Source organism: Lissotriton helveticus, chromosome 5_2, assembly GCF_964261635.1.
Source record: "Lissotriton helveticus chromosome 5_2, aLisHel1.1, whole genome shotgun sequence".
NCBI classification, from domain to species: Eukaryota; Metazoa; Chordata; class Amphibia; order Caudata; family Salamandridae; genus Lissotriton; species Lissotriton helveticus.
The window spans coordinates 7,329,093-7,353,068 of record NC_136066.1 but is presented as its reverse complement, the minus strand read 5'-3'; the positions used below and the strand labels follow the sequence as shown (position 1 = coordinate 7,353,068).

Genomic DNA, 23,976 nt, shown 5'->3' with positions numbered 1-23,976 from the left:
AAATCCCATCCCCTTGTGGTCTGTTATGTGGATGTACGGTGTCCTGTGTGCCTGACACAGCTCTGTACAGGGTCCTGTGTGCTTCACACAGCTCTGTACAGGGTCCTGTGTGCCTGACACAGCTCTGTACCGTGTCCTGTGTGCCTGACACAGCTCTGTATGTTGTCCTGTGTGCTTGACACAACTCTGTATGGTGATCTGTGTGCTTTACACAGCTCTGTGTGGGATCCTGTGTTGTTTTGTATTTAGGTAATAGAGTGGTTTGTCCTGAAGAAGGCGCTTGTTCGCCGAAACGCGCGTCGATAAAATACTTTTCTCTTTTTTATTGTGTTAACATTAATTATATATTTTGTGACAATTGTTCTTCTGACTATGTATGTTTTTCTTATTATTTTTTTAACACATTTCTGTTTAAATTATATGGGTTTTTTTTGGTGTTCAACTGTTTGTTGCAAGTTTCACACGGTACACAGCTATTTCACCTACAACCCTGGGGCCGGCAGCATGTAAGTATGGGCAGTGATCAGGTGCGTGATGGGATAACACAGCCATGGTACCGACAACCCGGAGGCCTGGTGGCATTCAGCATTAGTGTACATGTCTCAGAGTGCACCGAGTGCAATACGAAATTAGCCCGCTGGCACAGTTGAACCTTTTGTGTCTAGAAAATCATGAAGAAATATGCGTATAATGTAGGAACATTTTTCAAAAAGAAATACCAAATAAACAAAATCGAACAATTGCAATATGGCATGATGGTGCAGAAGGTGTCACTGCAGTCACATTCGTCAATGGTATCATATCTCAGTCCTACTTCAAGTGCTCGACCAATAGAGGAATGAAAACCCACGTCAGGGGGCAATGTCTACCGTGGTCACTCAGGACCGCACATCCACTCAACGCCATCAATCGTGCACATATGTAGGGCACTTCACCAGACAAGGAGGGGCCCAACCAAGAAGGGGGGCGTATAGGAAAGTGCGCATCCAACCAGTGGTCATCCATCGGGCAGACTCCCATCCCTCAGCCAATACCCTCCGGGGCCCTCCCGGGAGCTGGTGTATCCTGAGTACCTCCAATGGTGCTTGCTATATATGTACGGTATGGGCCCCAGATGTCGACCGGCCGTGATGTGGAGGGGACCATTTCAGAGTATTCAGTGCTGTTTAGGTTGCAGTGTGCCATGCTCCGGAGCCAGGTAAATTACATGTTTTTAATTGTTGGTTTATGAATAAATGAATTTTAATTAAATCATTTACAAGTACTGATAATAAAATACCGTGTTCTCCTACTTGCTTTGGTCCCCTACCCCTCTATTTATTTAATAGACAAGAATTTGAAAACTGCCTAGGTTGTTACATTTTCATATGGCTCCGGTGTACCCTACACATCAGGCTAGTTTTGGGCACACCTTACAGAGCTCTGTACAGTGTACTGTGTGCCTCACACAGCTCTGTGCAGCCTCTGCCCACTTTTATTCATGGATAGATGGTGATTTGGTGTATGACTCCAGAAGTATTAACTCAGTAACCATTGACTCCGGAGCCATCGACCCCGGAAAAGGGTCTCGATGAAATAAAATGTTTGTCTAGGATCACACAATTTGGACAAGGCGGGAAGCTGGTATTGATTTCAGGTTATCTGGTTTGACATTTTGAAATTCAGCCAACAGGTGGGTATCTCTGTCTCTATCGCTCTCTCTCCTGTTTACATCAAATGTCATTGTTTTGTCTTTCATTCCAAGCAACGAAGCGAAAGCAGACCCAACTCGGGGCCACCAGACCCAACTCACGGCCACCAGACCCAACTCGGGGCCACCAGACCCAACTCGGGGCCACCAGACCCAACTCGGGGCCACCAGACCCAACTCGGGGCCACAACACCAGACCCAACTCCCGGCCAACAGATCCAACTAGGCGCCACCAGACCCAACTCACGGCCACAACACCAGATCCAACTCAGGGCAACCAGACCCAACTCCCGGCCACACCACCAGACCCAACACACGGCCTCCAGACCCAACTCGGGGCCTGCAGACCCAACTCGGGGCCTCCAGACGCAACTCCCGGCCACACCACCAGACCCAACTCCCGGCCACACCACCAGACCCAACTCCCGGCCACACCACCAGACCCAACTCCCGGCCACACCACCAGACCCAACTCCCGGCCGGGCCTCCAGACCCAACGCCGGGCCTCCAGACCCAACGCCGGGCCTCCAGACCCAACGCCGGGCCTCCAGACCCAACGCCGGGCCTCCAGACCCAACGCCGGGCCTCCAGACCCAACGCCGGGCCTCCAGACCCAACGCCGGGCCTCCAGACCCAACGCCGGGCCTCCAGACCCAACTCAGGGCCTCCAGACCCAACTCAGGGCCTCCAGACCAAACTCACAGCCCCCAGACCCAACTCACAGCCCCCAGACCCAACTCACAGCCCCCAGACCCAACTCACAGCCACCAGACCCAACTCACAGCCACCAGACCCAACTCACAGCCACCAGACCCAACTCACAGCCACCAGACCCAACTCACAGCCACCAGACCCAACTCACAGCCACCAGACCCAACTCACAGCCACCAGACCCAACTCACAGCCACCAGACCCAACTCAGGGCCACCCGACCCAACTCAGGGCCACCCGACCCAACTCAGGGCCACCCGACCCAACTCAGGGCCACCCGACTCAACTCAGGGCCACCCGACTCAACTCAGGGCCACCCGACTCAACTCAAGGCCACCAGAGCCAACTCAAGGCCACCAGAGCCAACTCAAGGCCACCAGAGCCACCTCAAGGCCACCAGAGCCAACTCAAGGCCACCAGACCCAACACACGGCCACAACACCAGATCCAACTCAGGGCAACCAGACCCAACTCCCGGCCACACCACCAGACCCAACACACAGCCTCCAGACGCAACTCCCGGCCACACCACCAGACCCAACTCCAGGCCACACCACCAGACCCAACTCCCGGCCACACCACCAGACCCAACTCCCGGCCACACCACCAGACCCAACTCCCGGCCGGGCCTCCAGACCCAACGCCGGGCCTCCAGACCCAACGCCGGGCCTCCAGACCCAACGCCGGGCCTCCGGACCCAACGCCGGGCCTCCGGACCCAACGCCGGGCCTCCGGACCCAACGCCGGGCCTCCGGACCCAACGCCGGGCCTCCGGACCCAACGCCGGGCCTCCGGACCCAACGCCGGGCCTCCGGACCCAACGCCGGGCCTCCGGACCCAACGCCGGGCCTCCGGACCCAACGCCGGGCCTCCGGACCCAACGCCGGGCCTCCAGACCCAACGCCGGGCCTCCAGACCCAACGCCGGGCCTCCAGACCCAACGCCGGGCCTCCAGACCCAACTCAGGGCCTCCAGACCCAACTCAGGGCCTCCAGACCCAACTCAGGGCCTCCAGACCCAACTCAGGGCCTCCAGACCCAACTCACAGCCACCAGACCAAACTCACAGCCACCAGACCAAACTCACGGCCACCAGACCAAACTCACGGCCACCAGACCAAACTCACGGCCACCAGACCAAACTCACGGCCACCAGACCAAACTCACGGCCACCAGACCAAACTCACGGCCACCAGACCAAACTCACGGCCACCAGACCAAACTCACGGCCACCAGACCAAACTCACGGCCACCAGACCAAACTCACGGCCACCAGACCAAACTCACGGCCACCAGACCAAACTCACGGCCACCAGACCAAACTCACGGCCACCAGACCAAACTCACGGCCACCAGACCAAACTCACGGCCACCAGACCAAACTCACGGCCACCAGACCAAACTCACGGCCACCAGACCAAACTCACGGCCACCCGACCCAACTCACGGCCACCCGACCCAACTCACGGCCACCCGACCCAACTCACGGCCACCCGACCCAACTCACGGCCACCCGACCCAACTCACGGCCACCCGACCCAACTCACGGCCACCCTACCCAACTCACGGCCACCCGACCCAACTCACGGCCACCCGACCCAACTCAGGGCCACCCGACCCAACTCAGGGCCACCCCGACTGTGGTATATAAATAAATAATACCGGATCTATTTTTTAATGAATGAATGAATAACAGATAGCTCAATAAAATAAGAGTCAAGATTCGAGGTAGTAGGAGTTTCTGCAGGTTTATTACAGCATAAGGACAGGATCAGGACAACCTGCATAGAACAGAGGTGACTAGGGCCCAGCAGGTGACTGGGGCCCAGCAGGGGAAAAGAGGCCCAGCAGCTGCTGGGGCTAGGTCGGGGATGAGCGCGCTAACATTCAATAACAAAACACAGGCATATATACATAGCGCGAACACATAGCATTACATTGCAGTAGGCGTAGCAGTGGGTGGAGCAGAAAGGCATGACGCGTAGCAGTCGCGAAAGATAACAGTAAAAAGAGGTGTAACTGGGCGTATACATAGACATGTGGTGCAAACGTAACAGAATATGTCATGAATGGGCGGAAACATAGGAGGGGGCTACCTAAGGAGCCGGGACCTCTAACCTAATGGTGCGCGAAAACTGGCAATGACGTGTTACTAGGAGAAGCTGGGGGCTACGAACTCTGTGCTAGGAGCAGAGACTAGAGTCTGGAGGGTCGGAGCGACATGTACCTAAACCCTATCTGGTATCTGATGTTTAGGGAACATGTTGATATAAACTAGACGTCATGAGGGGAAAAGCTAACTTGACTCTAAGACTGGACCATGCATTATTCTACATGAAGTGCGTGATGAAGAATATTAAATGACCATTAATACAGTATTTCTCTAACGTGGAGCCGAATAGGCTAGACAATGACGGAAACTATTGATGCAGTTCAGTAGCTTAGGAATGCAGAAGAGGAGGACTGAACTGATAACTGGAACTATAACATACTTTTGGCAGACTCAGAGGCAGAGCCAAGCTGCACCGGGCACTGCGAGGCAGGAAGTAAGTGAAGGGTCGAGGATACAGGTGGGGGCTGTATCGCTCCTCAGCGAGGCTTTCAAGAGACAGGAGCTGAATCTGTGGTCCGGGCCCTGTTGAGGCCTGGAAACGGGGACTTTATAATGGAATAACGTGCACACTGGGAAACGTGGTAACATAACTTTACATAGGCCTGATATTCGTATTATTCACGAGGACTGGAAACTGACATATCAGAGGTGGACACAACTGTAATTGCGTCATTAATCAGGCATGGGGAATAACATATGCATATTGGTCATGCACACATAACATATGATGGATGAGGCGTAGGGACACAGAACATGGCAAAATTTACTTTTCCACATTCCCTCCTTGTCACTACGTTTCCATCAGGAAACATCAATTTTCATGATACCATCTATCATTTCATACAGTACCATTTGCTCGTCTCGAATTGTCTTGGAACGGGATTTAGAACGGGGCTTGGGACTAGGAATACAAGAGGTAGCACACATGCTGCAAATCGCAGGGCCACATTGTATACAGAGGCAGCAGCTAAATATAATCGCTACTGCTATACTTAGAAAGGACAGGACTTTCCATCCCCAGGCGGAAATTATATTCCAGAACCAACCTGACCATGTCCAGGTGCCTGGGTCTTGATGTAACAGATGGGCAATTTTATGGAGTCTGGTTATAGCTGAATAGACAGACGGCGCGTTATTTGGAATGAAAATGCAGCAACTAGATCCGATGACTCTACAGGCCCCGCCCCTATCGGCCAGTATGACGTCAAGGACGAGACGATTTTGCAAAACGACAAATCTCATAGCAGATTGTTCCTCGGTTAGGTTACCTAGAGCAGAGGCAGTCTCATTAACTACAGCTTCAAGGGTTCTTGTTAACCTACGGATCAGTTTACTATTCTGGACAGGTCCTACAAAGAAGAAGAAACCTTTATTGAAATCTGTATACTGTTCTAGAGTGGTTTCAGTATAATCGACAATTGGGGACTCCCTTCTATGTCTAATGTGTACTAGATGTGTGTTTCTGTGATAATCAGATGGGGCTAGGAAAACAGGTGGCAGTAGGAAGGCAATGTAACAGGTTCCCTCCCAATCGAGGGGCAGACGGACATATGCGGTCTGACCACAAATAAAATAAGAATGACGTGAAGCTTTGAAAACAGATTTCCCACTGTCACTATACTGGATAACAGTAGTACATTCACTATGACCTACATGTACAGAACCATAACTACGGACACATAATTCGCCTTTGACTGGTAGTACTGAAATAGCAGGTAAGTCTGGAGTAGTATCAGACTGAACATTCAGGACCATGAAATTCGACGAATAATTACCTAAATTATATACTTCGTTTTCTAGATCTAAACCTGTTCTGTGGGGGAAACCTTGCTTGTCTGGAAAACATGTACTGTTAAGAAAAGACATATCTGTTGAGGATGACGTTAACGTGGACCATGCTCCACACGAACCATTGTGTGAGAATGGATAAGGAAAGAGTGGCAGAACTCCCTTCGGTGTCTGAAAAGGGGGGAGTCGACCACACACCCAACAATTAGTGGCATTGCTGGTCTGGTGTGAATAATGTAACATACGGATAAATGTGTTGTTGCGCATAGCGAGGCGGTAAGAATATTCGTGAGGAGGCAGATCACTAAACGTGTGCTCTACTGTAGCATTAGTAGACATATTTACATGAGGAACTGGTAAATACAGGAAAAGTGCGTAACTAGTGCAGGAAATCATTATGCTGAGAAATAATATGAAACTTAGAAAAACGATACATTGAAGTGAACTTCGACTGACTCTCTCACTATGGGGGTCTATTTTATACATGTCAGAAACAATCTAACCGTTTCACCTAGGGGAGGACTTATACAATCAAACTGACTGACTTATTTTACTAGACCTTAATTTGAGCTTATACTTCTGTTGCGGAGTTTTCTCTAACAAGGGAGGGGTTGTAATAATGTCTTGTGCGGGACAGTCCTTTAAAACAATGTTCTGGCAATCTTTCGAATCCTGGGAATCCTTGGAAATGTTCTTGGAGACTGGTTTCAATCCTTTGAAAAGTTTTACATGAGAAAGATGGACCCACCCCTTCCTGCCTTCCAACTTGACGGCAGTACGGGTGGTCAAGAGAACCTGACGTGGCTCCTTCCAACGTGGTTCCAGCGGACTTGATCTGTCAAAATTTCTGATCATCACCAAGGAGCCTGGAACGATCTCGTGCGGTGCCACCTCGGTATTGTCTGGAAATGCGGCGGCAACCTGTGAACGACATGAGTTGAGGGCAGACATCAAGGAAGCTAGGTAATCTGTCAGCATATTACATGAAACATCGGTAATACTTCGGGGTCTAGGAGTACCCCACATGTTAGGGGGGCGGCCGAATACGACCTCATACGGGGACAGACCTGATCTGGAATGTGCGACCATGCGCATATAAAATAAAGCGACTGGCAGAGCTATTAACCAGTCCACACCTTTGTCTTTACAGACTTTTGCAATGCGGATTTTCAGAGTCTGATTATGTCTCTCTACGAGACCGGCTGCTTCAGGATGGCGTACACAATGGAACTTCCACTGGTACCCTAACAAAAGGGAAACGTGCTTCATTAACTCTGAGGAGAATGGCTGACCGTTATCAGAATATACGACTCTAGGGAGTCCGTATCTAGGGAAAAATTCACGAACCAACTGCTTGGCAGTGGTCGCGGCTGTGTAATCTGGGACTGGATATGCTTCTGTCCACCTGGACAAAGCGCATACTACTACAAGGACATACTTGAAACCTCGACATCGCTCCATTTGAATATAATCCATCTGGAGGACCTCAAAAGGGTGGTCAGGGGGCTGGAAACCACCTTGTTCCACCGGGACACTTTTACCTGGATTAAACTGACAACATATCATACAGGTACGGACTTTCTGCTTGGCTGCAGCTCGTAAATGCTTGTTGAACCAAATGTTCTGGATACTGTCTAACATAGCTTTTTCTCCTAAATGGGCTGGACTATGTGCGGTGTTGATAATGACTTGAACCATAGAATCGGGGAGAAACCATGTGGCTCTACCCTTCGTTAACCATCCTTGATCTGTCTGGACCCCTCCTTGTTCAGACCACTTCTTGATTTCATCGGGAGTAGCATGTAACTGTATATCTATGACATCTTGTGTAGGGTCCTTAACTGTCATACATGTAATCGGATCTGGAGTACGTGTCTGATTAACTGGAATGTCTGGAGTCTGTGCTGTAAGCTTGGCTGTGCGGTCTGCTAGATCATTACCTTGGGAAATAATGTCAGTAACTTTCGTATGTGCTTTGCATTTCATGATAGCAATAGATGTCGGTAAATGTATGGCATCTAACAGGGCTTGAATAAGGAGACCATGCTGAATCTTGGTTCCATGAGAAGTCATGAAACCTCTCTCCTGCCAGAGTACTCCGAAGTCGTGTACAACTCCGAATGCGTAACGTGAATCTGTGTAAACATTAACTTTCAGGTTCTTGGCATGTATACAGGCTTGTGTCAGAGCGACTAGCTCTGCTGCTTGAGCGGACAGGGTGTCAATACGGTGTGTTTCAATAACTTCAGTGTCAGTAGTCACTGCATACGCGGCGACTAGTTCTCCTGTACTAGTTCTCATACATGAACCATCCACATAAAGTGTCAGGTCAGGATCTGGTAACGGAATGTCTGTCAGGTCTTGTCTTGGCTTTGTCGTAATGTTAACTACTTCCACACAATCATGTGGGTCTGGATTTGAATTAACTGATGGTAACAGTGTAGCAGGATTCAGAACGTTGCAGCGTCTAATTTCTATGTGTGGCTGGAACAGTGTCAATTCATAACCTGTTAAACGTGCAATTGTCAAGTGCTGTGTTTGTGTTCGGTTTAAAAGAACTTCTACTGAATGTGGGACTTGTACTGTCAGGGAATGTCCTAAAACTATAGAATCACTTTGTCTGATAGCTAGAGCTGTGGCTGCAACTGACTTGAGGCACGCAGGCAACGCCTGGGCTACTGGATCTAATGTGCTCGAAAAATAAGCACAGGGCTTGTATTGACCTGCTTGATCTTGTGTGAGAACAGACAATGCTGTACCTTCGCGTTCAGTAACAAAAAGTGTAAAAGGCTTACTGTAGTTCGGTGTAGCTAGAACTGGAGCTTGACATAGGGCTTTCTTTAACTCGTTGAAACTAAGTGTATGTTCAGATGTCCAATGGAGGACAGTCGATACGGCTGCCTCCTGTGTCGTTAACTGTATCAGTGGCTTGGCTAGAAATGCATACTGGGGAATCCATTGTCTACAATAAGAAGTAAGGCCGATAAAAGCACGTACCTCCTTCTGGGTTCTGGGCTGGGGAAGACTCGCTATTAACTGGATACGGTCTGGTGTCAACTGCCTACCCCTCTTGGACAGCAAGTGTCCTAAGTATACCACTTGCTGGACACAGAATTGAAGCTTCGAAGGTGACACCTTGTGCCCCATCTCGGCTAGAAAATACAAAACTGTAAGGGATGCTCGCTCGCAAGCACGTTCAGAACGGGCTGTGATCAGTAGATCATCGACATACTGGAGCAGGGCAGTGTCAGTTGGCATGTGAATATTGTCTAGTTGTCTCTTGAGTGCTTGACTGTAAATACTAGGACTTTCTGTGAAACCTTGAGGAGCGCGTGTAAACATATAGCTCCTTCCATTTAAACAAAATCCGAAAAGAAACTGGCTGTCTGGATGAATAGGAACACTGAAAAATGCATTCTTGAGGTCTATGACAGTGAAAAACGTGGCTTCGGAATCAATGGCTGTTAACAGGGAAGAAATATCTGGGACAACTGGGTACTGAGGAATAATACATTTATTAAGCTCTCGTAAATCAATCACTAATCGATATACTGGGGGTGCATTCGGATCAGTACGTTTCATGACTGGAATGATCGGGGAATTGCATACATTGGAGTCAGTTTCTACAACTACTCCTTGAGCCATGAGCTCGTCAATAATTTTGGATAAGGCTGCTACAGCCTCAGGTGGCAATCTGTACTGTCTGATTCGGGGTAACACTACACCTGGTTTGAGAGTCACACGATGGGGTGTGATTTGCATGTAACCTACATCAGTTGGACCTTGCGCCCATAAGTGCTGCGGAACATTGGACAATCTTGAATCAAAATCTCGTAATACATAGTGACCCTTAAAGTCACGTAGGAATAGACGTATTCCCTCTGGGGAACAGCAAATAACTGCACCTAATTCTTTCAGTGTCCTAATGCCTAACAGATTTTCTGGACATGACTTAGTAAGTAACAGATCAGTAGTACGGGACAATGGACCTACTTCTAGAGTGACTGGCTTTGATATCTCGTTAACTATGGGTTTTCCTGAAAATCCAAGGGAAACATTTCTTGAGCCTGAGAGCGGAGCCCCTGGAACTTCGGCATGACTAATTGTGGTCCTACTTGCCCCTGTATCGATCAAAAACTTTCTGTCTTTCCCTAATACTTGACTGTGAACATAGGGACCTTCTTGATCTACAGGTATCTCGATGAGAGGCAAGCCTACCTCCCTCTCTAGGCTGTTTCATGAATATGGCTGGTACTCTGGATACTCAGACTGTGCATACTGGTACATCTGTGATGTGACATGCTGTGTTGCAGCTATAGGCTGCGGTGCGGAAACTGTCTGTTGTGCATTCTGTGACTGAGGAATCTGTGAGACTTGCTCTTGTCTAGGCGGACGTGGTCTTTCTTTAGTCTTACCGGTAGCTATGTTATGTTTCAGAACTGCACACTCGTTTATAAAATGACCTGGCTGTTTACAATAATTGCAGTTCCCTCTAACGGGAGCTGCAGGATGACTGGCTGGATTGGCTTGATTTGGACCCCTCTTCTGACTGTCTTGAGGAACAGATTGTGCAACTAGCACTTTCATTTTCGTGTCTTTCATACGTTTTCTTTCGTGTTCTTGCTCTTCTCTGATTCTATTCTGGTGGTACTGGAGCATCTGGAGCATCTGGGACGGAGTATTTGCTTGCCAGGTGCTTTCGACTTTCAAAACTCGATTTTTAATTTGCGGACTTGAATTCTCGACTAATTTGGTGACGAAAAGATGAGGGTATGACTCACTACTTGTCTTGAGACCACTGTTAATACTGAAACATTTTTCAAATCTAGAATAAAAATCACTAATATCTTCATCTTGTTTCTGTTTACAGGCTGAGATTGCATCCCAGTCTTCTTTCCTCGTTGTCAATAATCTGGGTAAAACTTGAATCAGTAATTCTGGTAATTCTTTACATTTATCTCCAAGACCGGTACCTGGTACTCGTGCCTTGTCTTCAGCTTCTAGAGCTGTCCAATCGATCTTTTTCTCTCCCACCTCCCATTCTTTTTCCTTTAACTTTTCATACACCCCTGCGGGTAACAGGACCTTTAACATTTTAATGATATCTGGGTAAGTGTATTCTCCCATACGGAGCATGTCTTTTAATTCTCTATGGAACCCTGCTGGATCTTTGTCATGACAGGGAATTAATTTCTTCATTTCAAGAAGTTCCATCTTTGAAATCGGAGTGTATACGAACACTCGTTGCATTACGCCACCCGCCCCTTGGACTGGGTGGACTTCTCGTAACGGATTCTGTCTGTCTATGTAAAACGATTTACTTTCTGGAGGTGAGACATGAACAAAATGCGGGTTCAGGAACGTTCTATATTTGTGGCGCTGTTCTAGAATGACACTAATTAAATCGGTACCTAGACCTCTCCATCTATACTGGAGTAACTCGTTCAGGATATCGTGTAACGGACCTGGATCAGAATGTTGACCCTCATACAGAGTAATGAGGTGCTGGATCATATACATACCCACCAGTCGTTGCTCGGCTGGGGGCAATTTCAGAAACATTTGTGCCACTATTTCGTCTGGAAAAGTGGTAGAATCAGTAATCCATCGGACTGCTGATCGGGCTAGTTCTTGTTCATGCATGGTACTTAATTCACTGTAACCGACTCGTGATTTCAGAATGTGATCGGTAGCTTGAAATACTTGTTCTAGAGAACCTTGTTCTGGTGCTAGATGAAAAATAGACTTGGGTTCTAGACGTAAATGGCGATCTGGAAATCTGGATTTTCCTACATACGCTATTCTGGCGGGATTCTCGTTCTCTTCCTCTTCAGGATCAGAGATACTTTCTTTCTCACTTACTTGTGCTGCTTTACGCTGGTCGTGTAACCTTATTATTTCTTTACGAATTTTCTTGTACATACTCTCCATGGCACTGACGGTCTTGTGCTTACCCTCGGCTATATTATCACTCCACCTTGTCAGGATTCTCATTTCGGCGGGATCTTTAGACGGGTAATCTTGTTCTCTTATTAGACAATTGATCAGGAATTTTAATATCATGAGCTGGATCTCGGCTTTCCTTTGGGACATAATCTCGCCAATACTTTCTGGATCATCCCCTGTACGGATGAAACGATATATTCTGTCTAGATCTTCTTTCATATTCGGCAAGGTGACTAGATACTCGGTCACTCTCCTTACACGTAAGGAATATAAAACCATAGTATATTCGCCTGGAACTGGATCATAGACACATTCGTTAAGGGCTTGTCTGATTTCTGTAACAGACTTATTACTTTTAGGAGTACGCTGTGATGCTTGAGCATGTAATTCGAGTGCTGATAAACGCTTGTGTGGCGGCGGGGTTTGAGGAGTAGCTCCTCCTGCGGCCCCTAGACTGGAGTCGTCTACTGAGGCTCTACGTCCTGGCAGAGTGGGAAATGGAACTGTAGGCTGGACCGGGGGCACCGTAACAGGTACTCCGGTGTCTGGAGGAGCGGGAAGTGCCTGATTTACAGGGACTAGCGGAGCGCGAACAGGATTTGCATATTCTGGGACTGTGTCGTCCAGATAGGACGAAATAAAAATATCAGCTGCGGTCGGTTTGTGACGTAGCTTGGTCGGAATTAATGGTGGCGGGAAATTACTGGATGCCTCTGGGGTCGCTTTTGGCAAACCTTCGGCAAGGAGAGGATACATACCCTTAATAAGGGCATGCCTCTGTCTGTCTGACTGTTCGGTTTTGACTTGTTCACCTATCTCGATTAATTCTCTTTCTTGAGCTCGTTCTTGGGATTCTCTACATAACTCTGACTTTCTGACCTCCTTTTCCGTTCTTTTATGCGCTTCCTTACGCCATAACTCGATGGCATCTTTCTGTGACTGTCTGGCTTTCTTTTTCCATAATGCTTCTTCTACTCGCATGATACATTCGGCATCCCATGTACCCGATACGGGCCATCTATACTTTTCTTCTAACTGTTTGGTATACTCTACCCATAAATCTAGATACAATATGGCGCTTATGCCATGTTTCTGATACATAAAGTGACCTGGACTGTCCCTAGGCGGGACAGGAACTGCTTCCTCTAACAGACCCTTTCTAGTTTTTAACTGACGTAACTTGGAAAATATAGGCATGACTGAACTGTAATCTGGACATAATACAATACACAATAAAAACACGAAATCACATCGCACTCATACCACAACAGTAAATTACATGAAGAACATTATAAATAACAGTTCGAACAGAACATTACCTGGAATACTGAGAACAGAAATAGAACAGATTTTCTTGAGAACGGAACAGACTAGAATTACTGGATGCACTGCTGTAACAGTACGGAACATACCGGTCCCATAAAGGAACGCATCAAGACCCGTATCCACCTAGGTGAACACTTCGTTTGTGAGTCTGGGCACCACCAACCCACGGACCAGGAGTCAATTTAGATTGATCCTGTCTAGATACTACCCCAGCAATGGTACTCACCGGGCAGCACGGAACGGAAGGCCTCGGACTGGACTGGACGACGGACGACGAACTTCGGACTTCAGTTACAGGTGGGCCTCCGGATACCTCGGACCTTGGACTCTCGGCTTGGGCTCTGGTCGGGACTCGCCGCGTTCCTCCACCGTCTCGTTCGGATGCTGGACCGCCTCCTCCGTCTCCTCCGTGGGCCTGAGGGATACTTGAGCAGAAATATCTGCCACTGCGCAGAAGAGTTCCGTCACGACTGCAGAGGGTCAGGGGGTCGGCGTGGCTTCACCGACGCGTGGGGAAAGGGCAAGTCCCTATTCGGGCGCCATTATGTGGTATATAAATAAATAATACCGGATCTATTTTTTAATGAATGAATGAATAACAGATAGCTCAATAAAATAAGAGTCAAGATTCGAGGTAGTAGGAGTTTCTGCAGGTTTATTACAGCATAAGGACAGGATCAGGACAACCTGCATAGAACAGAGGTGACTAGGGCCCAGCAGGTGACTGGGGCCCAGCAGGGGAAAAGAGGCCCAGCAGCTGCTGGGGCTAGGTCGGGGATGAGCGCGCTAACATTCAATAACAAAACACAGGCATATATACATAGCGCGAACACATAGCATTACATTGCAGTAGGCGTAGCAGTGGGTGGAGCAGAAAGGCATGACGCGTAGCAGTCGCGAAAGATAACAGTAAAAAGAGGTGTAACTGGGCGTATACATAGACATGTGGTGCAAACGTAACAGAATATGTCATGAATGGGCGGAAACATAGGAGGGGGCTACCTAAGGAGCCGGGACCTCTAACCTAATGGTGCGCGAAAACTGGCAATGACGTGTTACTAGGAGAAGCTGGGGGCTACGAACTCTGTGCTAGGAGCAGAGACTAGAGTCTGGAGGGTCGGAGCGACATGTACCTAAACCCTATCTGGTATCTGATGTTTAGGGAACATGTTGATATAAACTAGACGTCATGAGGGGAAAAGCTAACTTGACTCTAAGACTGGACCATGCATTATTCTACATGAAGTGCGTGATGAAGAATATTAAATGACCATTAATACAGTATTTCTCTAACGTGGAGCCGAATAGGCTAGACAATGACGGAAACTATTGATGCAGTTCAGTAGCTTAGGAATGCAGAAGAGGAGGACTGAACTGATAACTGGAACTATAACATACTTTTGGCAGACTCAGAGGCAGAGCCAAGCTGCACCGGGCACTGCGAGGCAGGAAGTAAGTGAAGGGTCGAGGATACAGGTGGGGGCTGTATCGCTCCTCAGCGAGGCTTTCAAGAGACAGGAGCTGAATCTGTGGTCCGGGCCCTGTTGAGGCCTGGAAACGGGGACTTTATAATGGAATAACGTGCACACTGGGAAACGTGGTAACATAACTTTACATAGGCCTGATATTCGTATTATTCACGAGGACTGGAAACTGACATATCAGAGGTGGACACAACTGTAATTGCGTCATTAATCAGGCATGGGGAATAACATATGCATATTGGTCATGCACACATAACATATGATGGATGAGGCGTAGGGACACAGAACATGGCAAAATTTACTTTTCCACACGACCCAACTCAGGGCCACCCGACCCAACTCAGGGCCACCCGACTCAACTCAGGGCCACCCGACTCAACTCAGGGCCACCCGACTCAACTCAGGGCCACCCGACTCAACTCAGGGCCACCCGACTCAACTCAGGGCCACCCGACTCAACTCAGGGCCACCCGACTCAACTCAGGGCCACCCGACTCAACTCAGGGCCACCCGACTCAACTCAGGGCCACCCGACTCAACTCAGGGCCACCCGACTCAACTCAAGGCCACCAGAGCCAACTCAAGGCCACCAGAGCCAACTCAAGGCCACCAGACCCAACACACGGCCACAACACCAGATCCAACTCAGGGCAACCAGACCCAACTCAGGGCCACCAGACCAAACTCAGGGCCACCAGACCAAACTCAGGGCCACCAGACCAAACTCAGGGCCACCAGACCAAACTCAGGGCCACCAGACCAAACTCAGGGCCACCAGACCAAACTCACGGCCACCAGACCAAACTCACGGCCACCAGACCAAACTCACGGCCACCAGACCAAACTCACGGCCACCAGACCAAACTCACGGCCACCAGACCAAACTCACGGCCACCAGACCAAACTCACGGCCACCCGACCCAACTCACGGCCACCCGACCCAACTCACGGCCACCCGACCCAACTCACGGCCACCCGACCCAACTCACGGCCACCCGACCCAACTCACGGCCACCCGACCCAACTCACGGCCACCCGACCCAACTCACGGCCACCCGACCCAACTCACGGCCACCCGACCCAACTCACGGCCACCCGACCCAACTCAGGGCCACCCGACCCAACTCAGGGCCACCCGACCCAACTCAGGGCCACCCGACTCAACTCAGGGCCACCCGACTCAACTCAGGGCCACCCGACTCAACTCAGGGCCACCCGACTCAACTCAGGGCCACCCGACTCAACTCAGGGCCACCCGACTCAACTCAGGGCCACCCGACTCAACTCAGGGCCACCCGACTCAACTCAGGGCCACCCGACTCAACTCAGGGCCACCCGACTCAACTCAGGGCCACCCGACTCAACTCAGGGCCACCCGACTCAACTCAGGGCCACCCGACTCAACTCAGGGCCACCCGACTCAACTCAGGGCCACCCGACTCAACTCAGGGCCACCCGACTCAACTCAGGGCCACCCGACTCAACTCAAGGCCACCAGAGCCACCTCAAGGCCACCAGAGCCAACTCAAGGCCACCAGAGCCAACTCAAGGCCACCAGAGCCAACTCACGGCCACCAGAGCCAACTCAAGGCCACCAGAGCCAACTCAGGGCCACCAGACCCAAATAGCAAACAACCAAGAATGCATTAATTGGGCGGCTGCCAACCCCCCAAAGCTATGCCCCTGGAGCCATCTTAGGATCTGGGGAAGAAAAGCAGTCACTCACCAGGAGTGATATTCAGAGATGCGGAGGTGTCTTTTCTTTTTCTCTTTTCTTTTTAATGTTTTACACATTTCATTGTAATAAAACAGAACTCACAACCAACTATAATCAAACAGATCACCTCACCCCCAGAGTGTTCGATTGCTCTTGAGAGCAGTGTAGAATCATGCGTTGCCGCCTCCCTGCGCTTCCCAGAGTTCATTCTCCCCGTCCAGTACATAAAACTGTATAAGACCTGGGCGTCATGATGAGGGGCACAAGCTCTGTACAACAAGCACTGTAAAGTGCAACAAGGGCCAACGGTGACGGGGGCTCACCCGGAGTCTGAACATACCCTCAGAAAGGGCCAGGGTCACTGCACATAGCCATGTCCTTCAAGTATCCTTTGAAACCCGGGTGCCTCATCTCCCCCATGTCAGGGTGACCCGTCTCCGACCCAAGAGGGGTGCCATTGCCTACAGTCTCCTACAAGGTGCTCCCTCGTGTCTGGGTGATCCGTCTCCGACCCAAGAGGGACGCCGGCGCCTACAGTCTCCTACAATGTTTCAGAGCACACCTTTACACATGAATTGATTAATGCCTGTGTGCAATTGCCTGTAATAACTGAGGTACAGTTGGGAGAAGGACTCTATCAATCACTACTTGCACAGCGCTGCTTATTACACGTGAGGGTGTCGAGGCGCTGGGTCGTAGTCAAAGAGACACGTCTCGAGTCCCTTCCTGGAGTCGCTCAACGAGGGTGATGTGAAGAGGTGGAGGGCATTCCAAGCTTTGGCGGTGAAGAGGGTGAAGGATTGTCCTCTGGTGGGGCAGCGGCTGATGCGCTGCGTCTGTGAGAGGGCCCGGTGAGAGGAGCGGAGGTTTCTGGATGGTTTGTTGAAGTTCAGACAGTGGTTTATGTATGCTGGTCCCTGGTCGTGGAGGGCTTTGTAGGTGTGTGTCAGAAGCTTGAAATGTTATCTCTTCTGGAAAGGGAGTCAGTGGGAGTCTCCGGTGCTGGCTGAGGACGGGTCCCTTTGGGCAGGTTGAGGATCAGTCTGGCTGATGCATTCTGGATAGTCTGGAGTCTTCAAGAGTTCGCTGGTGGTGCAAACATAGACTGCGTTGCCATACTCCAGGCGGCTGGTGAGGAGGGCCTGCGTCGCTGTTTTGCTGGTGGTGATGGGAAGTGATTTAAAGATTCTGCGGAGCACGCAGAAAGGCAGAGGAGACGGCGTTGACCTGTCGTTTCATTGAGAGTTCACTGTCCAAGATGGTGCCGAGGTTACATGCGTGGTCTTTTGGAGTGGGGGGTAGGTCCGTGTTCCGCTGGCCACCAGGAGTCGTTCCAGAGGGAGGAATGGGTGTTGAAAATCAGCACTTTGGTCTTGTTCATGTTGTGCTTGAGACATTCTTCATGCAGTTGTGTAAATTGATTTTCTATGTGGTGGGGTCCGCTGAGAGTGAGAGGAAGAGCTGGGTGTCATCGGTGTAGGAAATGAAGTTGATGTCATGGGTTCCGTTGACGTCTGCTAGCGTTGTCATGTAAATGTTGAAGATTGGGACTGAGGGATGAATGTTGCGGGGTGCTGCAGATGGTGCTTTTGGGCTGTGAGGTGAAGGGTGGGAGACAGATTGTCTGGGTGCCGTAAGGAAAAATGCCATTCTTCTCAGAGCATCGTCTTTGATTCCGATCTGGTGCAGTCGGATGATGAGAGTGCGGTGGGAGACGGCATCGAAGGCTGCGGAGGAGTGGAGAAGGATCAGGGTGGCCGATTCACCTTTGTCGAGTACGACGCGGATGCCATCTGTAGCGCTGATCACGGCATCTCAGTATTGTAGTTGGCTCTGAATCCTGATCGGAAGGGATCTAGCAGGTTGTCTGTAAATGACAGTACGCTACCACACCACGCTTTAGTTACATTCAATATCGCCCGCTTCATCTAAGTGGGTCACAAAACATTTTCGTTCTAATAGTTGGGTCGTGGTTCATAAATGTTTGGGACGTACGGCCTTAGTACCTTGATGACTTTGTATGTGGAAACAACTCTCAATAGTCACAAGGCGTCTTCGATGTGATTTTACATCACTGCACAGATGGAACACGTCCAGTCTGGTTTTGGATAACATATGCATAAAACATACACACAGATGCGCACATTGTAATGTGCTATTTATAACCATTGTTGACGGAGGGGAAGAGGTGTCACGACTAGCGAGAGACTTTGTCTCTTGTGAGTCATGGCCACTCCCAAACTTAATAGTAAAAAAGGTTAATGCACCCTTCAAATCTGTGCATATATAAGATATACACACATTTAATTATGGCCATGGTGTCACTGTAATGTAATGTAATGGTGTCTTGTAAAGCGCCTGAATCACCCCACATGCGGTATCTCCGCGCTGTAGACCGCTGGGGAACCCGTCCTGGCTTTCCCTGTGGGATGGTCCCTGCTGGGTATCTCTAAGGTGAAACCAGGCATCCCCGGCGTATGTGGTGGGCCGTTGTGGAGATGAGGCAAGCTAATGCCCAGAGTTGCCGAGTGTGATCCCTGGTTAGATTAGGCACCGAGGCGAGAATTATCGAGTCCGCTGACCCTGGTCCACGACCCTGCCGCGTCGGGAATTGAACCCTGGTCCCGGGCCGTTCTCTGCTTCGGGGTCTGCCGCCTCTAACCAGTGAGCCACACCAGTCCACTGTAAATATCTACATATTGTGTATATCTAGAGGAAATGCTGTCTCACTGCGTTCAGATCCTGGCCTCCCCCTGACACGGTGTCCAATGTGTTGCCTTCTGAGGCTCTCCCCTGTGTCCCTGGGTTCAGACATAAACCACTGTGTCCCCCCGCCTTGGGCGTGGCACCCCACATTCACACAACAACAAACACGATCATCTGATTGAGGCGTCTACTCTTGTACCAAGTGATAAAAGTATGTTCAGCACACCTGGTAGAAGGAGAAATACGCAAACTAAATACAAACACATCTGTGTACCTCATGGATCTCAGGGTACCCGGTTCACCCCAGGGTGCTCTAGACATTCTGTGTATTTCAGCGAGTCTATTATGTGCCCTGTGTAACCCAACACGCCTTTTATGTGCCCTGTGCACCTCAATGAGCCTTTTATGTGCCCTGTGTACCTCAACGAGCCTTTTATGTGCTCCGTGTACCTCAACGAGCCTTTTATGGGCCCTGTGTACCACATTGATCTGAGGGTACCCGATTTACCCCACAGTGCTCTAGATATCCTGTGTACCTCAAACCCTTAATGTGCCCTGTGTACCTCAAACTTTTTATGTGCCCTGTGTACCTCAACAAGCCTTATGTGCCCTGTGTACCTCAACAAGCCTTTTTATGTGCCCTGTGTACCTCATGGATTTGAGGGTATCCAGTTTACACCACAGTTCCCTAGATATCCTGTCTACCTCAAACCTTTAATGTGCCCTGTGTACCTCAATGAGCCTTTTTATGTACCCTGTATACCTCTTGAGCTCTGTACGTGTCACATTTGTGTTCCAAGTGACCCTTCTGATGTTGCCTTTCGTGGATTTCACTTCAGCATAAACACAAATGTTGTATCCTGTGTATTCTGCAATGCATTCTTCCCTGGTGCTCTGCTCCTTGCTGCTCAGCCAGTGTGTGAGGTCATTAGACTGCTGAGAGAGTTTGTGATCGGATGAGTGCGGAGAGTATTTGTGATTGGATGAGTGCGGAGAGTGTTTGTGATTGGATGAGTGCGGAGAGTGTTTGTGATTGGATGAGTGCGGAGAGTGTTTGTGATTGGATGAGTGCGGAGAGTGTTTGTGATTGGGTGAGTGCGGAGAGTATTTGTGATTGGATGAGTGCGGAGAGTGTTTGTGATCGGATGAGTGCGGAGAGTATTTGTGATTGGATGAGTGCGGAGAGTATTTGTGATTGGATGAGTGCGGAGAGTGTTTGTGATTGGGTGAGTGCGGAGAGTATTTGTGATTGGATGAGTGCGGAGAGTGTTTGTGATCGGATGAGTGCGGAGAGTATTTGTGATTGGATGAGTGCGGAGAGTGTTTGTGATTGGGTGAGTGCGGAGAGTATTTGTGATTGGATGAGTGCGGAGAGTGTTTGTGATTGGATGAGTGCGGAGAGTGTTTGTGATTGGATGAGTGCGGAGAGTGTTTGTGATTGGATGAGTGCGGAGAGTGTTTGTGATTGGATGAGTGCGGAGAGTGTTTGTGATTGGGTGAATGCCGGAGTGTTTGTGATTGGGTGAATGCCAGAGTGTTTGTGATTGGGTGAATGCCAGAGTGTTTGTGATTGGGTGAATGCCAGAGTGTTTGTGATTGGGTGAATGCCAGAGTGTTTGTGATTGGGTGAATGCCGGAGTGTTTGTGATTGGGTGAATGCCAGAGTGTTTGTGATTGGGTGAATGCCAGAGTGTTTGTGATTGGGTGAATGCCAGAGTGTTTGTGATTGGGTGAATGCCAGAGTGTTTGTGATTGGGTGAATGCCAGAGTGTTTGTGATTGGGTGAATGCCAGAGTGTTTGTGATTGGGTGAATGCCAGAGTGTTTGTGATTGGGTGAATGCCAGAGTGTTTGTGATTGGGTGAATGCCAGAGTGTTTGTGATTGGGTGAATGCGGAGAGTGTTTGTGATTGGGTGAATGCGGAGAGTGTTTGTGATTGGGTGAATGCGGAGAGTGTTTGTGATTGGGTGAATGCGGAGAGTGTTTGTGATTGGGTGAATGCGGAGAGTGTTTGTGATTGGGTGAATGCGGAGAGTGTTTGTGATTGGATGAGTGCGGAGAGTGTTTGTGATTGGATGAATGCGGAGAGTGTTTGTGATTGGATGAGTGCGTAGAGTGTTTGTGATTGGATGAGTGTGGAGAGTGTTTGTGATTGGATGATTTTGGAGAGGGTTTGAGATTGGATGAGTGCGGAGAGTGTTTGTGATTGGATGATTTTGGAGAGGGTTTGTGATTGGATGAGTGCGGAGAGTGTTTGTGATTGGATGAATGCGGAAAGTGTTTGTGATTGGATGAGTGCGCAGAGTGTTTGTGATTGGGTGAATGCCGGAGTGTTTGTGATTGGATGAATGTGGAGAGTGTTTGTGATTGGGTGAATGCCGGAGTGTTTGTGATTGGATGAATGCGGAGTGTGTTTGTGATTGGATGAGTGCGGAGAGTGTTTGTGATTGGATGAATGCGGAGAGAAGTTGTGTTTGGATAAGTAAACAGTTGGAGTGAGTGGGCTGAGCAACAAAGATGCTGCTCGTGATGGGGCTTACTTACCATCTTACCGGTTACCTGGAACGGACTAAGTAACCGAGTCTTAATAAACCTCTTCTTATAACTTACACTACTGGCTCCTGGATTACCTGGCTGCAAGTACTTTACCTAGTTTACAACAATAACATAACGTGTATTTGTAAAGCGCAGGTTCGCCCAAGAGGATCTTGCTGCCAAATAATGATACTCATTTTATCGACCTCAGAAGGAGGAACGGCTGAGTGGACCCGCACATACTCTCACCTGAGAATCCCTTGTTGGCCGGGGTAGGAGGGTGCCTGGACGCGCTCTCCAGCAATGGATTCAGACACTCTGTGCCAGGGGGCAGGGACGCCTGACCACAATCGCCAGAGCAGAAAAGCCGGACGGACTTCCCAATCATCGGATGAACATCTTTCATGGCTGTGGAGAGAGGACAGTGTGAGACGTCTTACTTAAACTCCACCTCTACCTACCCCGTAAGCGTGTGACCCGAGGAGATCTTATTGAGGGTCTGTAGAATGCTGCAGCATGAGGCACTCGAACGCTTCAATAAAGAACCACCTACAAGTATGAATTCAAGGTCCAACTTGATTTCTTATATCAAAGTTAATAATGTACTAGATCCTCCTTAGGTCCGTCTTGCTCAAAGCCTGGAATTCAATGTCCCTGACACAGCCTATTGTCTAGACTTCTGGAGATGACCATCTACTCTAAACGCTTAACAATGCAGCTGTGTTCATGATGGAGCAGTCACTGTCATGAAGATGATACCTGTGAGCGTTACATGTACTGATGCAGTCTCAAGAGCTGAAACGTGTCGGTGCTCAGCTTCAAAGACTACACAAGCAGCAATTTCACTAGAAAGACACTGGATATGAGGAACCAAACGAAAACACACAGGACATGATGAAACCAAGGGATTACACATTGGACATGACAAACCAAATGATTACACACTGGACGAGACGAAGCAAAGGATTACACACTGGACATGACAACCCCAAGGATTACACACTTGACATGACAAACTAAAGGAAAACACACTGGACGAGACGAAGCAAAGGATTACATACTGGACACGAGGAAGCAAAGGATGACACACTGGACGCGACAAAGCAAAGGATTACGCACTGGACGTGACAAAGCAATGATTACACACTGGACGTGACGAAGCAAAGGATTACATACTGGACATGACGAAGCAAAGGATTACACACTGGACGCGACAAAGCAAAGGATGACACACTGGACGTGACGAAGCAAAGGATGACACACTGGACGCGACAAAGCAAAGGATGACACACTGGACGCGACAAAGCAAAGGATGACACACTGGACGTGACGAAGCAAAGGGTTACACACTGGACGCGACAAAGCAAAGGATTACACACTGGACGCGACAAAGCAAAGGATTACGCACTGGACGTGACAAAGCAAAGGATTACACACTGGACAAGATGAGGCAAAGGATTACACACTGGATGCGACAAAGCAAAGGATGACACACTGGACATGGCAAAGCAAAGGATTACACACAGGACATGATGAAACCAAGGGATTACACACTGGATAGGAGGAAGCAATGGATTACACACTGGACCACACTGGACAAGACAAACCATTGCACACTGGACATGACGAACCAGAGGATGACACACTGGGCATGACGAAGCAAAGGATTACACACTAGACACGACAAAGCAAAGGATGACACATTGGACATGAGGAAGCAAAGGATTACACACTAGACATGGCGAAGCAAAGGATGACACACTGGACGAGACAAAGTAAAGGATGACACACTGGACATGGCGAAACAAAGGATTACACACTGGACGAGACGAAGCAAAGGATTACACACTGGATGCGACGAAGCAAAGGATTACACACTGGACGTTACAAAGCAAAGGATGACACACTGGACGTGACGAAGCAAAGGATTACATACTGGACATGACGAAGCAAAGGATTAC

At 49.2% G+C, this 23,976-nt stretch overlaps 1 protein-coding gene across 1 annotated transcript in view; it reads right to left on the bottom strand.

The window, feature by feature from the left end:
* Window positions 1–23,976, bottom strand: part of SLC27A4 (solute carrier family 27 member 4) — a 153,785-nt gene that overhangs the window by 87,113 nt on the left and 42,696 nt on the right. The window contains exon 4 of the mRNA XM_078646644.1: window positions 22,265–22,423. Within this exon, the coding sequence (XP_078502770.1) occupies window positions 22,265–22,423 (159 nt within the window). The remainder of the gene's footprint in view (window positions 1–22,264; window positions 22,424–23,976) is intronic.